This window comes from Nesoenas mayeri (genome assembly GCF_963082525.1).
Source record: "Nesoenas mayeri genome assembly, chromosome: 28".
Lineage (NCBI taxonomy): Eukaryota > Metazoa > Chordata > Aves > Columbiformes > Columbidae > Nesoenas > Nesoenas mayeri.
The window spans coordinates 2,055,610-2,073,195 of record NC_137558.1 but is presented as its reverse complement, the minus strand read 5'-3'; the positions used below and the strand labels follow the sequence as shown (position 1 = coordinate 2,073,195).

The following is a 17,586-nucleotide window of genomic DNA, read 5'->3' as shown; positions in this document are numbered from 1 at the left end:
CGGGCCGCTGGGTCGCTCGCCCCCGTGCAGAGTGTCTCCGTCTGATTTATGCCGCGTTGTGCTGCGCTCTCGCTCGCACCCGCTTGGCTCTCCCGGCGCGAGGAGCCGCCAGTCCATTAAACACTGAGTCATCCTCAGCGGCATTTAATTTTGTGAGGGGCAGCAGTTTGGATAATTAAAGGCCTTCGTGGCCAAAGCCGGCGGCTGTGGAGAGCGAGGATGACGGGGAAGGCGAGGACACCCGGCAGCACCGATTAATCGGGTGCCACCGCCACAGCGGCGATGCCCCAGTGGAGAGGTGGCCCCTCTTGCTCTCCCCCTTGAATTTTGGGGTGTTTTTAACCTTTTCCTGCCTCAGAGAAGGGTTTCCTTGCTCAGGTGAGCGCAATGATGCTCTGTGCTATTTCCGCCTGGATTAACCACATCCTGATGGGATCTCCCATGGGCAGATATGCTATCTGGATATGCTCGGCTTATTAAAAGGACAAGCTGTTCAGGGAGCTGGTAATAAAGCCATGAAAGCTTTTACGAACCAGAGTTGAAGGCACTAATATCGCTGTGCTCTGCGTGGGTGAGAAATTAGACAAGAGTTCCTCCATGCTGATGTTTTTTTTTTCCTCCCCCCTATTCATCTTTCTCAACAATTATCTTTTATTTTGATATCGTTCTATTTAAACCTCCAGAACCGTGCTCGGGATAAAAAGGGCACTGGATCACTTAACAACCAGGCACTTTGCAGCTGGGCTGCGAGGGACCTGGAGACATGGAGAGCGATGGGGAAGGTGGCTCGGGCTCTCCTGGGGTTTTGGCAGCAGGAATTGTCCCAAAATGATGAGATGAACTCCACAGGCCCTGCAATTCCTTGCCAGCACCTTGGGAAGAACCACATCGCTGTGTTTGTGCACTGAGACTTTGCACTCTTGGTCTGAACATCTGGGATTTCCTCCAGCTGTTCCTCTTGCATCTGGGTGCCCCTCGCCTGCTCTGGGCTGCTGGGTTTTATTTACAGCCACTTCAGGGCCATTTCTACCCTTTCGCCATCACGGAAATCTTGCGATAGATCAGCTGCAGCTTTCCGGAGTTGTGAACGGTGCATCACAAACCAAAAGCGGATGGAAAGTCACTGTGCTGAGCGTGCGACTTCGTTAGCTCAAGCAATTAGCGTGAGGCAATGCGAAACCACCACTACTGCTCCACAACTGTCCTGAAACGCTTTCCCCGTGGACCAGCTCCACCTGGGCTGGCTCTGCCACCCTCACTGGTTTTAGAAAAAGCCTCTTGTGTGGGACACATGCAGCCCAAGGGCTGGGGATGCTCAGGCTGGACAGGACCCACATCTGGCAGTGTGGGGCAGGGGTCGGGCACTCCTTTCCCAGGATGCTGGGCCATGGCTGGGTCAAGCGGGGCTCTGTGCAGTTGCCAGGGGTTCTACAGCGCTGCTCGAAGCCACCGGACACCCCTCCTTGCTCGCTTTGCTGCTCTGATTTCTCTATCAGAATATGAAGCTGTTTGGGAGCTCCATGAGAAGAAATGCCCCGTGCTGTTGGTTGCTGCAGATGTTCCTGCTGATGTGGCCAGCAAAGGCAAACACGTCGCTGCGGTCCCAAGCCACGGGCAGGCACAGCCATGGAGGTTGTAGCATAGAGGGTGTTGGTTTATCTGCCAATGAACAAGCACCAGGATGAGAGGAAACGGCCTCAAGATGCACCAGGGGAGGTTGAGGTTGGATCTGGGGAACAATTTCTTCCCCAAAGGGCTGTTGGGCGTTGAACAGGCTGCCCAGGGCAGTGCTGGAGTCACCATCCCTAGAGGGCTGGACAGACGGACATGAGGTTGCCAGGACATGGGGCAGTGCTGGGGGTGGGTTAACTCTTGGACTCGATGATCTTGAGGGGCTTTTCCAACCAAAATGATTCTGTGATTGCGTGTGCACACTGAGGTGAGATTTTGGGACATGCAACGTGCAGCACCAGCCCATCCCCTGCGCCGCCCCGCTCGTCCCATTTCCCCGCCTGCGCTGCCCTGGCGTTGCTGGCGGCTGCTTGTCCCCATGTCCTTGTCGCTGCCACAGAGCCCATCCAGATCACATTGTCTTTTATTCCCTCTGACACTGGTTGTGGTCACAACAGAACTCATCTCCTTAAGGAAACGCTGAGGGTGGCTGGAAGGGGAAATGGATCCCCCCATCTGGTAAGTGCCAGAGAGGGCGGCACGCGTTCCCCACGGCCCCGAGCACCGCGGAGCCGCGATAGAGACGGCAGCTTGTGTGTCCTGGGCGTTCAAACACGCTCCAGGAGCCAAAGGGTTAACGCTGCCGGCGTGCAAACATCCTCCAAACAGCACCGATGGGAGCTGCGAGCCGCCCCGCTCTCGGAAAGCTGGCAAACAAATTAAAGCAATGTTGCAACTAATGCGTTTCTTTGCAGCAGAGAGGAGGAAAAGCGGTGCTGAAAGGCTGAGGAGACAAAGGCGGTGCAGATGGGTGCTGGGGGACCCGGCGAGCGCCACGTGCTCTTTGCTCCGAGCTGAGCTGAGATTTGCTGCTGTGGCTCCGTGACAGCGGCTGGAATAACCTGGGGAGGATTTATGGGAAGCAAAGGGGGAACCTGCCTGGGAAGGGCTGTAGCTGGGAGTTCCTCCGGCATTGCTGCTCCTCCGTGTTTGTGCCCCATTTCTCCAGGAGGAATTGTGTTGTGCAGGGAGGGAATACAGCGCTATATGCTCCAGGCATATAGATCAGTGCGTTTTCCTCCCAGCAGCCGCCCGACATGCAGCAGTCCAGCATCTCCAAAAATGAGGTCCCACTTGGCTTCTTGTGCTCTTATTTGCCTCGAAGAGAAATTAAATGGAGAGATGCAAATCCCCTAAACCAGTTTAATGATGGCTGGGTGGGTGCCTGGGGAAGAGGCTGGTTGGCACCAGTTTGTGATGAAAGGGTGGTGGGGTTGGGCAGCCTGGACCCACAACCAGCGTCAGAGCTTCTGCTGCTGGTCCCCAACGTGGCCTTATCGTTATCCTGTGTTTACAGAAATGACACGTTTCTCTCGTTATAAGCGAGGGGGTTTGCCACCCTCCCCCGGCAGCCGAGCCCGTGCAAGGAGCAGATGGAGCCCATCTTGAACGTGCAATCTCAGCAAAAGCAAAGCCAATAAGTGAGTTAATTACCAGCACGTTATGTGAGCGCTGGGGATTCCCAGGGGACGGTGGAGACGGTGCCGCCCTTCGCTCACCATCTGCAGTGGCGGGAGCTGCGGGAGCCGCAGGGCCGGGGCCGCAGTGGGAGCCGAGCCGCCCTCCCTGGGGACGATTCACCTGCAAAATCCCTCGGCGGAGCCACTGGGAGCTGCGCGGGTATTATTGAGGTCGTATCCATGCATTTCCCTGCCGTTTCCCTGGCTCTGTCTCCCGAGGCGTATTCACCTGCAAAGGGCCAGGTATGATGCTCTCCACGAGACAGCTGTGGCTCTGCCTGTGAAAATGTGAATATACCCGAGGGCAGAGCATCTTTCTGCCTTTTTTCTCACTGCTGAGCAAAATTGGGAGAGAAAGACTAGCAGCTCCTAAACTCCCTGCTTTAACAGTGCATTTTCACTGGGCTTGGGAGACCTTTGGGGCGGCTTTGCTGTGTCCCCCCGAGCCGTGCGGCGATGCGAGGGACTTTCCAGCCGAAATACCTGCCCGAGGCAGCGCGCTTGGCTCCAGCAGCTGGAGGATGCGGATGTGCTGTCTTGCCCTCCTTGGCGCTTCAGCTCTGCTCCCTGTAAGCTGAGCTAATAAAGTTTAGACTCGTTAAATCCGCAAACGGTTTCAAACCCGATTGCCACGGGCTGGCTTGCAGCTCCCGTCCACCCCTCCCCTTGCGTATCTGCCTGGGAGATAAGGACGGTGGAGGTTTAATTCCTCACTTGTGCATCGACTGCCAATTCTCCTGCCCGCTCACCCTTGATAAATATTGCACAAAGATTTGGCTGCCAACGTGCTGGAGATAAAGGTCCAGTCCCGCCAGATCTCCTTCCTCCGCGCCTTTTGTCTCGTTATGTGTCCAATTTGTTAAACAACCCACCTGCTGCAAGAGCGGCTCTTCCCGTCTCTGCTTCGGATTATTGCTAAACCTCGGGGTGAGCTCGCTCCTCGCTGAGCCCGGCCTTGGGTGAGATCAGACTAAGAAAAGGCGCTGTCATTTCCAGGCCTTGAATTGTCATTGATTAAGGGATCGATAGCGGAGCTTGTCTTGGCTCAGCGCTCTGCTGGGCCTGGCAGGATCTTTGCTGGCACCATGCGGGTGCTGAGGTGCTGCCATGTCACCCATGAGCCCAAACCAGGATTTGGGGACGCTCCGCTGCAGGTGACACACAGTACAGAGAGCATCAGGGGCTCTGGCTGGGCTTAGCCCTGCTAAAAATCCTCTTTCCATCCCTGCGGCCACGCTGGATAAGCAGAGCTTGGGGTGCCAAGAGAAGGGAGAGTGTTTGGGAGGCATCGCTGGGGGTTGAGCTGCGTCTTGCCCACTCTCTAGGTCTGGCTTTGCTGGAGCTGACTCCCCCAGCTCAGAAACCCTTTAGGAGCTGAAAGCTGCTGCCGGACAGTGCACAAGCATCATACGGGGAGCATAACACCAATGGGAGCTCCCCAGTGATTGTGGTGATCCCAGGAGGGTGCCCAGAGCTGGTGGTCTCGGTGAGACCATGCAGACAAACATCCCGATGCTGCAGCAGCGTGTGAGCGGCGCTCCCGATCGAGCCTCAAATTTCAGGGCTGCTGCAGGCGAGAGGACAAGCAGAGGCTATTGATTGGGGTGGGGAGGGGAAAGAGAGGAGGGAAGGTCTCAGGAAACATTATCGCTGTGTATAGATCTGGTTGGCGGCACCTGCTAGAGCTGATATCCCCCCTTTGCGACCTCTCGTGCAGCATCCTGAGTGTCATCTCTCTTATGAGAAGATCGAATTAAAAAAGAGATGAGTGATGCTCAGATCTGGGAGCGTTTGAGCTCAAATGCGGCACGTAGGGCTGGTGTTCGTGCTGTCCCGAGCAGCTTCAGATGCTGTTTATCTTATAGGTCTCCGGATTCCCCAGTTTGGGGGTGGCTCTGACAACATGGTTTGATCACTATCACTTCTAAATCCATAAGAAATGTCATCTAAAGTGCAACAAATAACGTTCTTATTATCTGCTGGATTCTAATGCTACTCCCCGGAGATAACAAGCTGCAATTTTCCCCCTGGGCCATACAATAATCGCCCCAATTACTCCCAAGCAGTGGTTATTAAACTCAAGGCACTGCTTCCTTTTACAAAGCGAAAAATAATTAAGCAGGTGTCTATGTTCACTGTTTTGCTGGGGGTGACCGGGGTTATTTCTGCTTTGTTCTGGGAAAGAAACTCTGGGCGGCTCTGGAAAACCTCCATGGCTTTTCCGCTTCGCATGGCACAGTTCTGTCAGGAACGGTACAGAGCAGCCGCCGGATGATCGACCAAATAAGATGCAGTTGGTGTCTGTTAATGCTGGGGTTGGTATCCCGAAGGATGTAACCTCTGTCCAGCTATAACATCAGCGGGATTGAGGGAGGTAGCGTGCTTAGCGGAGCTGGGATGTGATGGGCATACGAAATCGCGCACGAGGCCCTTGCGGAGGGCGATATGCTGATTTGGTTTAATTGAATCGCCGTTGCCCAGGACACTGGTGGCCGGTCCCAGCGCCGCCGTGACAGCGTCGTACCCCAGTTCCAACAGCTGCGGGGCTGAGAGATAACACAATAACGTCCCTTTCCCTCGTCCCAGGGCAAACCTGCAGGGATGGCACCGCAGCTGAGGTTTGCGCGTTGCTGCCGTGTCTCTGGACGCACACACGTGTTCCCTTCCCATACAGAACGTGCTTCCGCACCCAACACGCGTGGGCTTGTTGGGCAGGAAACCTTCCAGTTTCTGTAGGAGAAGAGCCGTGAAAGCAAAGAGAGGGATGACCGGGATGGAGGTGAGAGGCAGCGCTGGTGAATTATGCATGACGCGGGGAGCAGAGCCGTTATCTGCACGGACAAAGGCCTGTGCCAAGCACCCGGCTCTCCGCTCTACCTGCACCTTCCTTTCACCCGCCCGTTATCTCCGCTCCCAGCTTGTAATTCAGCCCAAATATCAGAGGAAGCTGGAAGATTAATTTTCTCTGTTTGCATGGCAAAGGAGAAGGGGATGCGCTCTCACTCCAGACTCCCAGCTGCTTAATCCACCGCTGAGGCCCGCCGAAGGAAAAAGGCAAAACATTTATCAGCGTTGGCAAGTTGCTGGCGCGGGGAGGGATGCTCAGATGCGGCGGCTGCGCTCGGCCCGGGGCTGCGCGCAGGCCCCCCGCAAGAGGGTCATGGGCTGTCACAGCGGGGCTCGGCGTGCTCGATGTGTCCGCAGTTATAGGGGGGCACTAGGGAAACGTAGAACCTTCCCCCTCCCCTGGTATTAGGGCCCAAAGGAACGTGTGGGGCTCGGGAGAGCCGGAGTCATTCCTTTGGCACCAAGCGTGACCTGCGCGTCCTTCCAGCGCTGGAGCGTTTGCGGCTGTGAGTTGGTCAAATATTTAAGAGATGACAACTGTATTAATACAAAAAGTAGATAAAGATCCCTTGAGTTTAGAGCAGGAAACATCAGCTCAGCTCTTATTTTCCTGCTCTCTCTCTTAGCTTACTCCCCGACTCAAATGAAATCATAAATATCAGCCCACAAAGGTCCTTTGTCACCGCACGCAGCTCCCGGCGACAAGAGGTCATTCATTAAAAGCCAGATGAAGGCAATAGAGACTCTCATTGTTTTTTAAGGAGTTCAGGGTGAGGCCGTGGCTTCCCTGCTGACATTAATGCACCGTTTCGCTATGAGGACAGACCGCGTGTTGCCGCAGACCGGTTTGGCTGATCCCATCCAAGGGGATGTCCGGCACTGCCGGAGGAATCATCGCAGGGTCCCGCAGGTCACAGATGAACCTGGTTTGGAGCGACGGCACAAGCCCGGCTCCTTTTGTACCCTCCTCGGCCATGCAATGGGAAATAATTGCAATGCTGAGCGATGGCCGAGGCCCCACAGCTCCCACCCAGCGACATGAGGCTGATGCCATCTGCCGGCCTGCGGCACATTTATCCCCCAAAATGTCCAGCTGCCTCTGATTGAACCCATCCTGCCCTCCTGCTCAGCCTCATGGGTATTTTCCTCATGCCACTGAATCATTCCTTTTTAAACCTATGCTGTATTAACGCATCAAGAGAAATGCGCCTAAGATAATTGTTTTCCCTTTCCCCGCAGCCCCTGGAAAAATTTGTCATCTTAAAGTTTCTAGTTCTGCTTTCTTTTCCCCCTTTTTTTGCTTGAATGACTGTTCATGGAGACCATCGCGCTCTAACTGGTTTTGGATTAAAAGGAACTTTAATAAAGGCTTCCCCGGAGCACAAAGCTGCACAAATGGGTTTGCAATTCTGGAGTTAATTAGGCAGGAGCTGGGCAGAGACATTTGTGTTTGCAAAGCTCCACCAGAAGATGAGGCTGGGAGGGAAAAGGTTTGTTATCGCAGGGCGAGGCGCTGGGGCAGATTTCATTGCATCTTGCCCCAAAACATCGAAGCACGGGGTCGCCAGCGAGCCCATCGGCATCGCCTTAAGCCAAAATTCCGGTGGCATCATGGGGTCCACGAGCACCGGCCGGGAAAGGAGGAGCCGGTGGATGGAGGAGGCGAATGGGCTAAAGACCCAACGGAGCGAGAGGAACTGGAGGAGAATTTCTGCTGCCTGAAAATGTGAAGTGCTTCCGCCAGTAATCACCGGAATCATCAAATTAGCATAAATTCTATTAACGGTTTCCCAGATGAGACATTTCAAGGCTTCTGCCTCCCCTCCCCGACACAAACAAAAGAGAATATAATTACTTTGCAATAAAGCGGCTCCTGAAAAGGCCCTCAATCTTTATGCCTTTTCTTCTCCCTTGAAATAAAGCGATAGATGAAAGGTGCTTCTGACCTCTCTGCCATCACCACGCACCAGTCAGGAAGGTGGAAAGAAGAACTCTATGAAGCATTTAGAGACCAGGGTTGGGAGGGAGCAAGCGGCGTGTGCCAAGGGGTTCGGTCCATTTGCCGTGTCTGCGGCACATCATGGGGTTTATTTTGGGTACCCCCTTTCCTACTGCCCTTCGAGCTTCTCCCATCACGTTTCAAAGGAGCCCGAGCACATATGGAAGAAATCTAATTTGCGCAACACCGAAAGCCGGTACCTAACGCAGTAACTCACTACAAGCACCATGGGGGCAATCATCTAAAATAATGCGCCTTTTTATTGGCGCGAGATTGCGGGTGACAATTTAAAAGAGCGGAGAATTTGCTTATGAGCAAAAGCCTCCTTAACTCTCAAGAATGACACTAAAACAACTCGCCTGCCTATAAATATGATCTGCCAATAGAGACATCTTAGCTGTGAAGATTTAATTACAGACAGGAGCTGCGGGAGGCCTCGGGGCTGGCACCGAAACAGCTGAACCTCCTCAAAAATGGGTGCGCGAGAAGTGATGTGAAGGTACAAGAGGCTCTCGGCAGAGCCAGGTGTAACTATCAGCCTTTGTCTTGCTTCCCAAACTGGGGCAAATTGGGCTTTTTGGGTGATTTTCTGTGCTCCAAGGTCAAATATCAAGGTCAGTGCTTTTCTACTGCTTCGCCATTCCCTCGGAGGATGAACCGTGTCTCTTCTGGGCCTCACTTCCCCTATAAAATGTAGATAATTTTGACTATCGTCCTCAAGGAAACCTCATTAATGTTTACTTTTCAGAGGACCTTGAGGCTTTTTACAATCTGTTATGAATTAATTATTATTAATTAAGTTAAAGCAGACTATATAACCTAAATAAAGGAGTTCTGAAAAGCAGCTGGGTGTTAGCAATCTGTTTTACGAACCCTCTTCTCCACTTACCAATTTTAAGCATTTAGTTCCGCTTTCTAATTGCTAATAGCCATTCTTCAATTACCCGCTGTTTTGTTTCAGATTTAAAAGATTAAAACACATTGTTATTTTATGATTATGTGGCTTTGCTTCTTGTAATTGTTGGGTTTTGGTTTGTGTTTTATCGGTTTGCATATTAAACGTCTGCAAATGGAAGATTCGTACACGGCTCGAAATAGGGCTCTGCCTTTTGGCATGCAGGATGGATCAACGTTTCAGAGACAAAAATCAGTCGAGGCATCATATTTCTGAAACAAAACACTTAATAAACTGCCTCCCGGTGAAGTATCAATGCTCTATTAATAAATCAGCTATGGGTTGCATCCAGCACTCTGTGCAGGCCTTACAGAGCTCTGCAGAACCAGCGCCGGTGGGCTCAGGCCCACCGTACCGTGTGCCAATGGCTTTGCTTAAAATCACAACCGGGTTTTGGACTGTAAACAGTGTTTTCTCCCCAAAACAGCCGCTCTGGTGCCGATGGCCGCGCTTGGGCCCATGGTTTCGGGGGGCCCGGGCCTTGCCGGCGTCCCCGCCCGCTGTGTTGCTAAGCAACGCTCGTTGGAGCCGGCAACCAACAGTAAAGATGGCGCCTGGCCGGCGTCAGCACGCCCCCGCGCCGGGGAGTGGAGTTGAGAGACCACACCCTCAGCAGACAAGTGCGCCAGTTTGGCTTCAGCCGCCCGGTGAACGGAGCCAATGAGAGGCCGGGAGAGTGGAGAGCACGCTGGGATTGGCTGGGCGGCAGGGATTCAAACCGAAGTGCGGGGCGGTTGGGCTGGGCGGTTGCAGCCGGAGCTCGCGCCGGGCCGGCGGCCCAGGTGAGTGTGCGGGGGGCGCTGAGGGAAAACGGCGGGTCCCGGTCACAACCCGGTCCTGGGCCTTTCCCCGGCTCCCAGTGTCCCATCCCGGGCCTCGCCCGGGCCCCGGGGCCCTCTACCCGGCCGCGGGGCGCTGCCCAGCCGGCGCCCTGGGCGGGCCCGGCGCCCGTTTCCTCAGAGGCCTTTCCCTCGCTGCCCCCGGAGCTCTGGGTGCCCCGGCCTCGTTCTTTCTCCCTCCCCGGCTTCTACCGCCGAGTTGGGCGCAGGGTGAAGGGTCGTGGGGCTGGTAATTAAGGCACGAAGCCGTTGAGGTGCCTTTTGTCATAAATTAATAGACTGCGAACAGCAGAAAAGGGGATTTTAATAGAGAGCTCTTCTACACCTTGTATTCCACGTATTGTAGAAATCCCCAAGACGCCTCTGCGCCTGTAACTGTGAGTACTTTGAAGCTTTCCATGGCACTGCCTCAGTGTTAAGCGGGTGCCTTCCTGTGTAACCTCATCCAGGTGTTCCTGCTCCAACAGGGGGTTGGACTGGGTGAGCTTTCGAGGTCCCTTCCCATCGCTGACATTCTGGGACTCTGTGTTGTCCTCCTGGCACCTCTCCCAGCTTCATCAGCACCTGCTGCTGATGCAGAGTTCTCAGTCCAGGCTGCCCCATGTTCCCCAGCAATCTCTGCTATTAACAAAGTCATTTCTGTGTTGCTGAGCTGGAGACTTTCCTCTTCATTGCTTCTGTTTACGCCATTGTTGCTGCTGTTTGGGGAAAATGTGCTGAGTGTTGGAATTTTAACAGCTATTTGTGGTGGGAGCTGTAACTTGAAATGCAGCTAAATTTAAAACTATATTAAAATTCCTCGGAATGTTGCTCCTATTTTTATCTCACGAAGCTCTGAGAACTCGCAGATTTTTGGTGGCCTATATAGTGCCAAGTTATTAGTAGACAAGGCACGAGCTGTGTTTTGCACCTTCTAGAAGGACAATGATTTGGGGTCCCTCATCTTGCCTGGAGTTCTGAGCCTCTGTATTAAACTGGAGGTTATTTGAAGCAATGATGCTGCTCTTCGTGGCTCTGCTGGCCGTAAACTGGAGGGGTGAAGATCTTCATCCCCTAGGAAAGAATTTAAATCCATATATCTCCATAAACCATAACTGTCAATGCATCTTGGTTTGTTCAGCTTCTAAAACTCAAAAAAACCCTCATTAATTCGGAAGCTAATTCTCTTTTCTTTGGGCGGGTAGTGCGGTTTTCTGTCGGGAGGTGGTGGGAAGAAAGGGCTGGGCTGTTTATTTAGCTCTGGTTTCTTGGCAGGAAGATGGAGACATCAATGCTGAACCTGAGGAGCCTGTATGACCAACTTATACGCCAGGCTGAAGTTTTAAGTGAAGGGAACTTATGCCGTAAGTTCTCTTTCTCAAGTGGGTTGTGCTGTGTTTGCTATGAAGTTATAAACGCACAAACATTATTCGCTGTTATTGATGATTTGTGGGTGATAAGACTGCTACAGGTAGCCAGATTTGAGGGGTTTTCCATTGTCATATTAATAGATATCTACTGGCAGTGAAAGGAAGGCTGCTGCAGCTCGTCTGTGTGCCTGGGCAGCTAAAGATGTTTGCATTTTCTGTCCAGAGTTTATCCAGTTAGCCAAGAACTTTGAAGAGTACCGGAAAAAATGGCAGAAAACGGAGCACGAGCTTGTCAGGTACAAAGATCTTCTCATGAAAACTGAAGCTGAACGTAGCGCTTTGGATGTGAAACTGAAACACGCTCGTAATCAAGTGGACGTGGAGATCAAACGAAGGCAAAAAGCTGAAATGGACTGTGAAAAGCTGGTGAGTAATTCCTTTCTTACCAGTGAGCTCTTTAGAGTGTGGAGACAGGTGATTGAATTGCAGTGATCTGTGGAAAATAAGGACTGGCACTTACTGTAACTTTTTTACTGGGGAGGAAAAAGACTTAACAACAACAAATTGGCTGCGTCCCTCATCATAATGTCCTGCTTTGGTCTGGAAAAAGGCGACTGGCTGCTGTTTGTCTGAACACAGGCTTTGCAGCCTATTGACATGAGTTCTGAGAGCCTGTCTGTGTGGTATCTTGCACACTTGAGCTTGGTTCATACTGTAATTAAACACAGTTTGTCCTGTGATGGTTTCTGGTGTTAATCTCCCTTTACAGGAGCGGCAAATACAACTCATTCGAGAGCTGCTCATGTGTGATGCGTCTGGGAGCATTCAGCTAAGCGAGGAACAGAAGTCTGCCCTCGCCTTTCTGAACAGGCCGCAGGCTTCTCTCGGCGGTACAGGCAACAAAAGGTAAGTGACGTATGTCTGAGCAACACAAGTGTCAAATATCAATCCAGCCACGCGCCTCTGTGATACACGCTGCACCCATATCAAGAGAGTTTTACATTTTATTCCAGTTTGAAACACAACTCTTCTGAGTCACTAAGATTGTTCTGGAACCGTGGCTGACTAAAAGCCAAACTAATACAAGTTTCCTTTATTTTTTGATTTTTAGGCTGTCTACAATAGATGAATCTGGCTCAATTCTGTCAGACATCAGCTTTGACAAGACCGATGAGTCACTGGTAATGTAACTCCAAGTTCTAAAGTTTTCCTCCCCTGTCAAGCCTTAGGGGTGTGGGTTAATCTCTGGAGACCCCTTGTGTTTAGATCGCTGTGGTATTCAACTGGTAGAGCTGCTTTGCATTTCTCTGGTGCACTAGGGGCTAAAACGTAATGAAAGCCCTGGCCAGGGGCTGTGTGGTATTTACACAGAACTAACCAGCGTTGTGTATTTCCCACAGGACTGGGATTCCTCGGTGGTGAAAACTGTCAGGCTGAAAAGGAGAGAGAAGCGGGTATGTCTGGTTCTTCCCCCTCAAATAGATTCCATTGTTAGCCTTAGCTGACACAATGTCACCATCTGTCATCTCGCAGCCACCTGGAATGAGGTCTGAGCTGCGAATCGCAATCAAACTTCAGCTCGATGTGCTTCCGCTGTAATTCAGACCTGCTGTGTGGATTTAGATTGAAAGTTAATTCCGCTGATGTTGCTTTCCTACTGACAATGACTGTGGAGTTCTGTGCATCTTGTTCTGTTGTGGCCTAGAGTTTGCAAGAAAGCACCTTTGAAGGTTACTGACAGCTACCGGATTAGGGAAAATCATGTCGGAAGTGAATATTGTTTTCTGTTCTGTAAAGGAGCTTGTGCTTGTTCTCATCTGCTGTTAGCGTGCAGTAGGCACAGGTGGGAAAGGACAGCCTGAAATCATCACTAGCAAAGTCTGGGACTTGCTTAGTTGCCTCTTTTTTCTTCTTTTTCCCCTTCTCCTTTCTTTCTTTTCTCTGAACTGGATTATGAAGCTGGCTAGGAAAAGTATTTGAAAAAAGCAGTATGCTGAAGCCTCCTGATATTTCATGACAATTTCAAGGTTGCCATGCAGAACAGATACCAGGGAAGAACTTAACGCTTCTGTGATGTGTGCAGACAATTGTTCAGTCCTTATACTGAACTAGGACTACACCAAATTAACGGCATACCTGCCACGTAGACAAACATACCGTCTCTTTTCAGCGGTCTTCCAGGCAGTTCATTGAAGGCCCACCAGGTCCTCAGAAGAAATCCAGATCAATCAGCTCCACAGTGGACCAGGTATGGTGGTTCCAGCTGGGTTTGTGTGGGTTTAAAGCGGTTGGTCATACTGCACACCCGTTTCTGGGGCCAACAAACTAGAAAAATCCCACATCATGTCAGTATTGCTGTCACCAACTGTGTGTTTCTCATTACAGGGAAATGAATCCATAGTAGCAAAGACAACTGTCATGGTCCCCAGTGACGGTGGCCCAATTGAAGCCATTTCTACTATCCAGACTGTGCCTTACGGTCTGAACAGCCGGAGGAAGAGCGGTGGGTGTCGCATCTCCGTTTGTCCTGTCCTGAAGCAACTACTCTATCCCAAATTTTTACACTGACCTTCCTCCAGGACCCCGTAGCTGCCTGTGCTTTACAATGCACTTGCTTTGGAGCAAAGGTTACGCAAGGGGTGATTCCGTTTGGTCAACGCTCCTCCCCTTCTCTCTTTAAGGTCCTTTGCAGCCTTGGAGCAGCGAGTCGAGCTTGGGCAGCAAGGCGCTGGAGTCTAAAGCGGAGACTGATGGCTCTAGCACCCCGCAGAACAACGGGGGAGTGAGGCTGCACGACTTTGTTTCCAAGACGGTAGGTTTGCAGGCAGGAGGAACTTGAGAAAGCAACTCCTTCCATTTTTAAAGGTGTGGGATATAAAGAAGCTACTGGCCGTTGTGTCTCAAGTCTATATTAACTGTTACCTGCGTAGGTTGTGGAATATATTATCCCATGTGGCTGGCCAATCTGAGTCCTGCTGAGTTGCTACATTGCACTAATCTCTTCCTATCTATATGCTTTGAATCATTAGGTTATCAAGCCGGAATCGTGTGTTCCATGTGGAAAGAGAGTAAAATTTGGGAAAATCTCCCTGAAGTGCAGAGATTGCCGTGTGGTCACTCACCCGGAGTGTCGGGACCGCTGTCCTCTCCCCTGCATCCCCACCCTGACAGGGACTCCTGTCAGAATCGGCGAGGTGAGGCTGGAGGGTGAGCTCGGGGCTCTTGTTTGCTTAGAGCTGGAGTGTGTTTAGGCTCCAACAAGTCTCCTTTCGACAGGAGAGCTCCTGTTGCTCAGAGGGGCCTAATAAAACATCAACAAACTTGCTAATGTATCATTTGAAAAGCAGGTTGGTGGGGATGCCACGTAAGGAGGGTGGCGAGTTGTGAACGTGGCAGCTCTGAGTAGGAATCCTGCAGCATTGTGCTGATGGGCGTCATGTCGCTCTTGTGGCACAGAGGTTTTTGGCATCTGCTCCCAAGGAACAAGTGACAGGGCGAGAGGAAACGTCCTCAGGTTGTGCTGGGGAGGTTGAGATTGGATCTTGGGAACAATTTCTTCCTGAAAAGGGCTGTGGGGCATTGAACAGGCTGCCCAGGGCAGTGGTGGAGTCACCATCCCTGGAGGGTTGGACAGATGGAGATGAGGTTCTCAGGGACATGGGGCAGTGCCAGGGGTGGGTTAACTCTTGAACTCCATGATTTTGAGGGTCTATTCCCACCAAACTGATTCTACGAATCTCTGGGCTGAGGACGAAGAAGAAATGCTTGTTTTTTAATTCCCGAGAGAGTATTTTCCATGTCTTGAAGACTGAGCATCTTTTGTTTCTTTTCCCTTCTGTCTCTCAGGGGACCTTGATGGACTTTGTCCCTTCCACTCCTCCAATGATCCCTTCCATCATAGTGCACTGTGTTAATGAGATCGAGCAGCGAGGGCTGCATGAGGTAAAAAGAAAACAAGGTGTGAAACAGTGCTAATGAAATGGGTTGCGGTGTTAGGGAAACAAATTGTTAACCTAAATATCTCTTATTTATGGTGTGGATAGTGCTGCTCAGTGGGTGACTGTGAGTGAGCAACAGTGTCTGTGTAGAGTGCTCAGGTGTGGAGAGAAAGTGGGAGCAGAGGAACGTCAGCTTTGTGTGCACAGTTGATGTTCTACCGCTAAGCAACGTTTTCTGTTCCAGACGGGCCTTTACCGGATATCGGGCTGCGACAAGACAGTGAGAGAACTGAAAGAGAAGTTTCTTAGAGGAAAAACGATTCCTTTGCTCAGCAAAGTGGACGATATCCACGCTATCTGCGGCCTTCTCAAGGACTTCCTGCGCAACCTGAAAGAACCTCTTCTCACTTTCCGGTTAAACAAGACTTTTATGGAAGCTGCAGGTAAGGAGTTGTGAAATGACATATCCAACCCTTTCCTTAGGCTTGATGGTCGCAGGTTTAGCTGTCGTGTGTGCTCCGTGGAGCCCTTGCAGCTGTGTTGATGATGTGCAATATGCTGAGGAAACCTCTCTTTGCTGTGCTGTTTTGGAAGAGAAAAGAAACAAATTCTATTGTTTGGTGTCCTGGCAGGATACAAAAAATATTACAAGGGCATATGAAGTTTGTGGCTTCCTTGTTTGTTGCGCAGCCATTGCTGTGAGGGGAACACTGCAGCTCTGCCTCTGGGACTATTTTCTGAGGCCTAAACGTTTCTTTTCCCCAGAAATCTCAGATGAGGACAACAGTATTGCTGCGATGTACCAAGCAGTTGGGGAGCTTCCTCAGGCCAACAGGGACACCCTGGCTTTCCTCATGATCCACCTGCAGAGGTAGGTTCAAGTGGACCGGTAGTTCTGAAAGAGTGATGTTGCCACTGGTGCTGTCTCTAATTGGTTCTTGTTACTGGTTGTGAGCACAAAGCCCTAATTCTAGAGAAATCCTGCTTGTTCAGAGACTCAAACGAGTGTGGAATGGGGGAATTGTATGACAAGTGAAGGGGAGCAGCTACATTCTGTCTTAATTTTCTTTTAATATAGGGTGGCTCAGAGCCCAGAGACTAAAATGGACATTACCAACTTGGCCAAGGTGTTTGGCCCCACAATAGTTGCCCATGCGGTACCTGATCCTGACCCTATGACACTCCTGCAAGACACTAAGCGGCAGCCCAAGGTAGGTCAGCAGAAAGGACTGACTCAAGTGAATATATCTCATTGTAAGGAATTCAAATGAATGATCAGAGGGAGCTGAGGCAGTGCCTGTCTGGTGTCAGTGCGTCAAAGCTGTGTGCTGGCTTGTGACATCGGCTACTTGCGGTGTCTCTGTAGGTAGTGGAGCGACTTCTGCTGCTACCGATGGATTACTGGAGCCAGCTGATGATGGTGGAGCAAGAAAACATCGACCCAGCGCATGTAATTGAGAACGTCAATGCCTACTCCACTCCGCAGACACCAGATGCTAAAGGTAACCCCTGGGTGCTTCTGTGCAACTGCTGTATGAAAAATAATGACCCTCAATCAAAGCTGCTTGCAAGACTGTTGGAGTTGACCATCCCTGCATGTTTTATGGAGGAAGAGGGAAGAAAAACGTGCCAGGAAATACCAGATTTGTCTAGTGTATTTGACAGATGCTAGGGAATATCTAATGCTCATTGCATGGCAATGAAAACTTCAGCTGTCCTCATGTTGCTCGCTTCACTGCCTCTTTCTTTTTGGCAGTGAGCATGCTTGGACCCCTCACCACTCCGGAGCACCAGCTCTGCAAGACGCCGTCATCTAGTTCCCTGTCCCAGAGGGTCCGTGCTACCTTCAGCAAAACCACCCCCAGGTAAGTGCCCCTGGGTGCTATCAGAGATGTTGGGATGGCTGTGGGTGCTTTGGGTGTTCAATGAGAACTGAAAATAGACATTTGGACCCAGTTCTGGGACTGGCCTGGTTTTACTAATCCATCAGCTCTCCCTCAGCCGGTGCTGTAGTAACAGTGCGTAATTATTAATGCGCATCATCTTGTGGTAGGGAGAGGAATGCTTTGGGAGGTGGGTAAAACTTGAGCGAATGACCCTTGGGAAAGGCAAAATGTTACATCTCTGTATCCCAAATCCAAACCTGATCTTTTTCTACTTCTCTTGAACTAGATTTGGGAGCAAAAGCAAGTCAACAACCCAGCTTGGGCATCAGGGCAACTTCTTTTCCTCTCCTCTGCTGAAGTGACGTGGACCTGGGCGTTAGTGCCGTCCCGGCGTTTGCACACCGATATGCATGAGTACAATAAGCGCAAGTCCTCACCGCGGCCCTCGGCGGCTTATGTAATACGATTTTTTTCCTTTTATCTTTCAGCTTAACTGAGACTTTTAATGGGATTTTATTGTGCAATGTATTTTTATTAACTAATGCTGTGCTGTATTTAGTATTGGTGAAGAAAGTAACTAGC

General features: G+C 51.1%; 1 protein-coding gene across 1 annotated transcript; it reads left to right on the top strand.

The window, feature by feature from the left end:
* Nucleotides 1-11,477: 11,477 nt before the first annotated feature.
* Nucleotides 11,478-17,366, top strand: RACGAP1 (Rac GTPase activating protein 1; the record flags this gene model as incomplete). Its single annotated transcript, XM_080360596.1, has 15 exons — nt 11,478-11,606; nt 11,950-12,086; nt 12,292-12,361; nt 12,581-12,634; nt 13,351-13,428; nt 13,566-13,683; nt 13,862-13,992; nt 14,210-14,374; nt 15,027-15,122; nt 15,363-15,561; nt 15,884-15,989; nt 16,197-16,329; nt 16,485-16,620; nt 16,875-16,983; nt 17,291-17,366. Exons 1-15 carry the CDS (start codon nt 11,493-11,495, stop codon nt 17,364-17,366), a joined length of 1,722 nt encoding a protein of 573 aa, XP_080216722.1. The 5' UTR covers nt 11,478-11,492.
* Nucleotides 17,367-17,586: the final 220 nt, after the last annotated feature.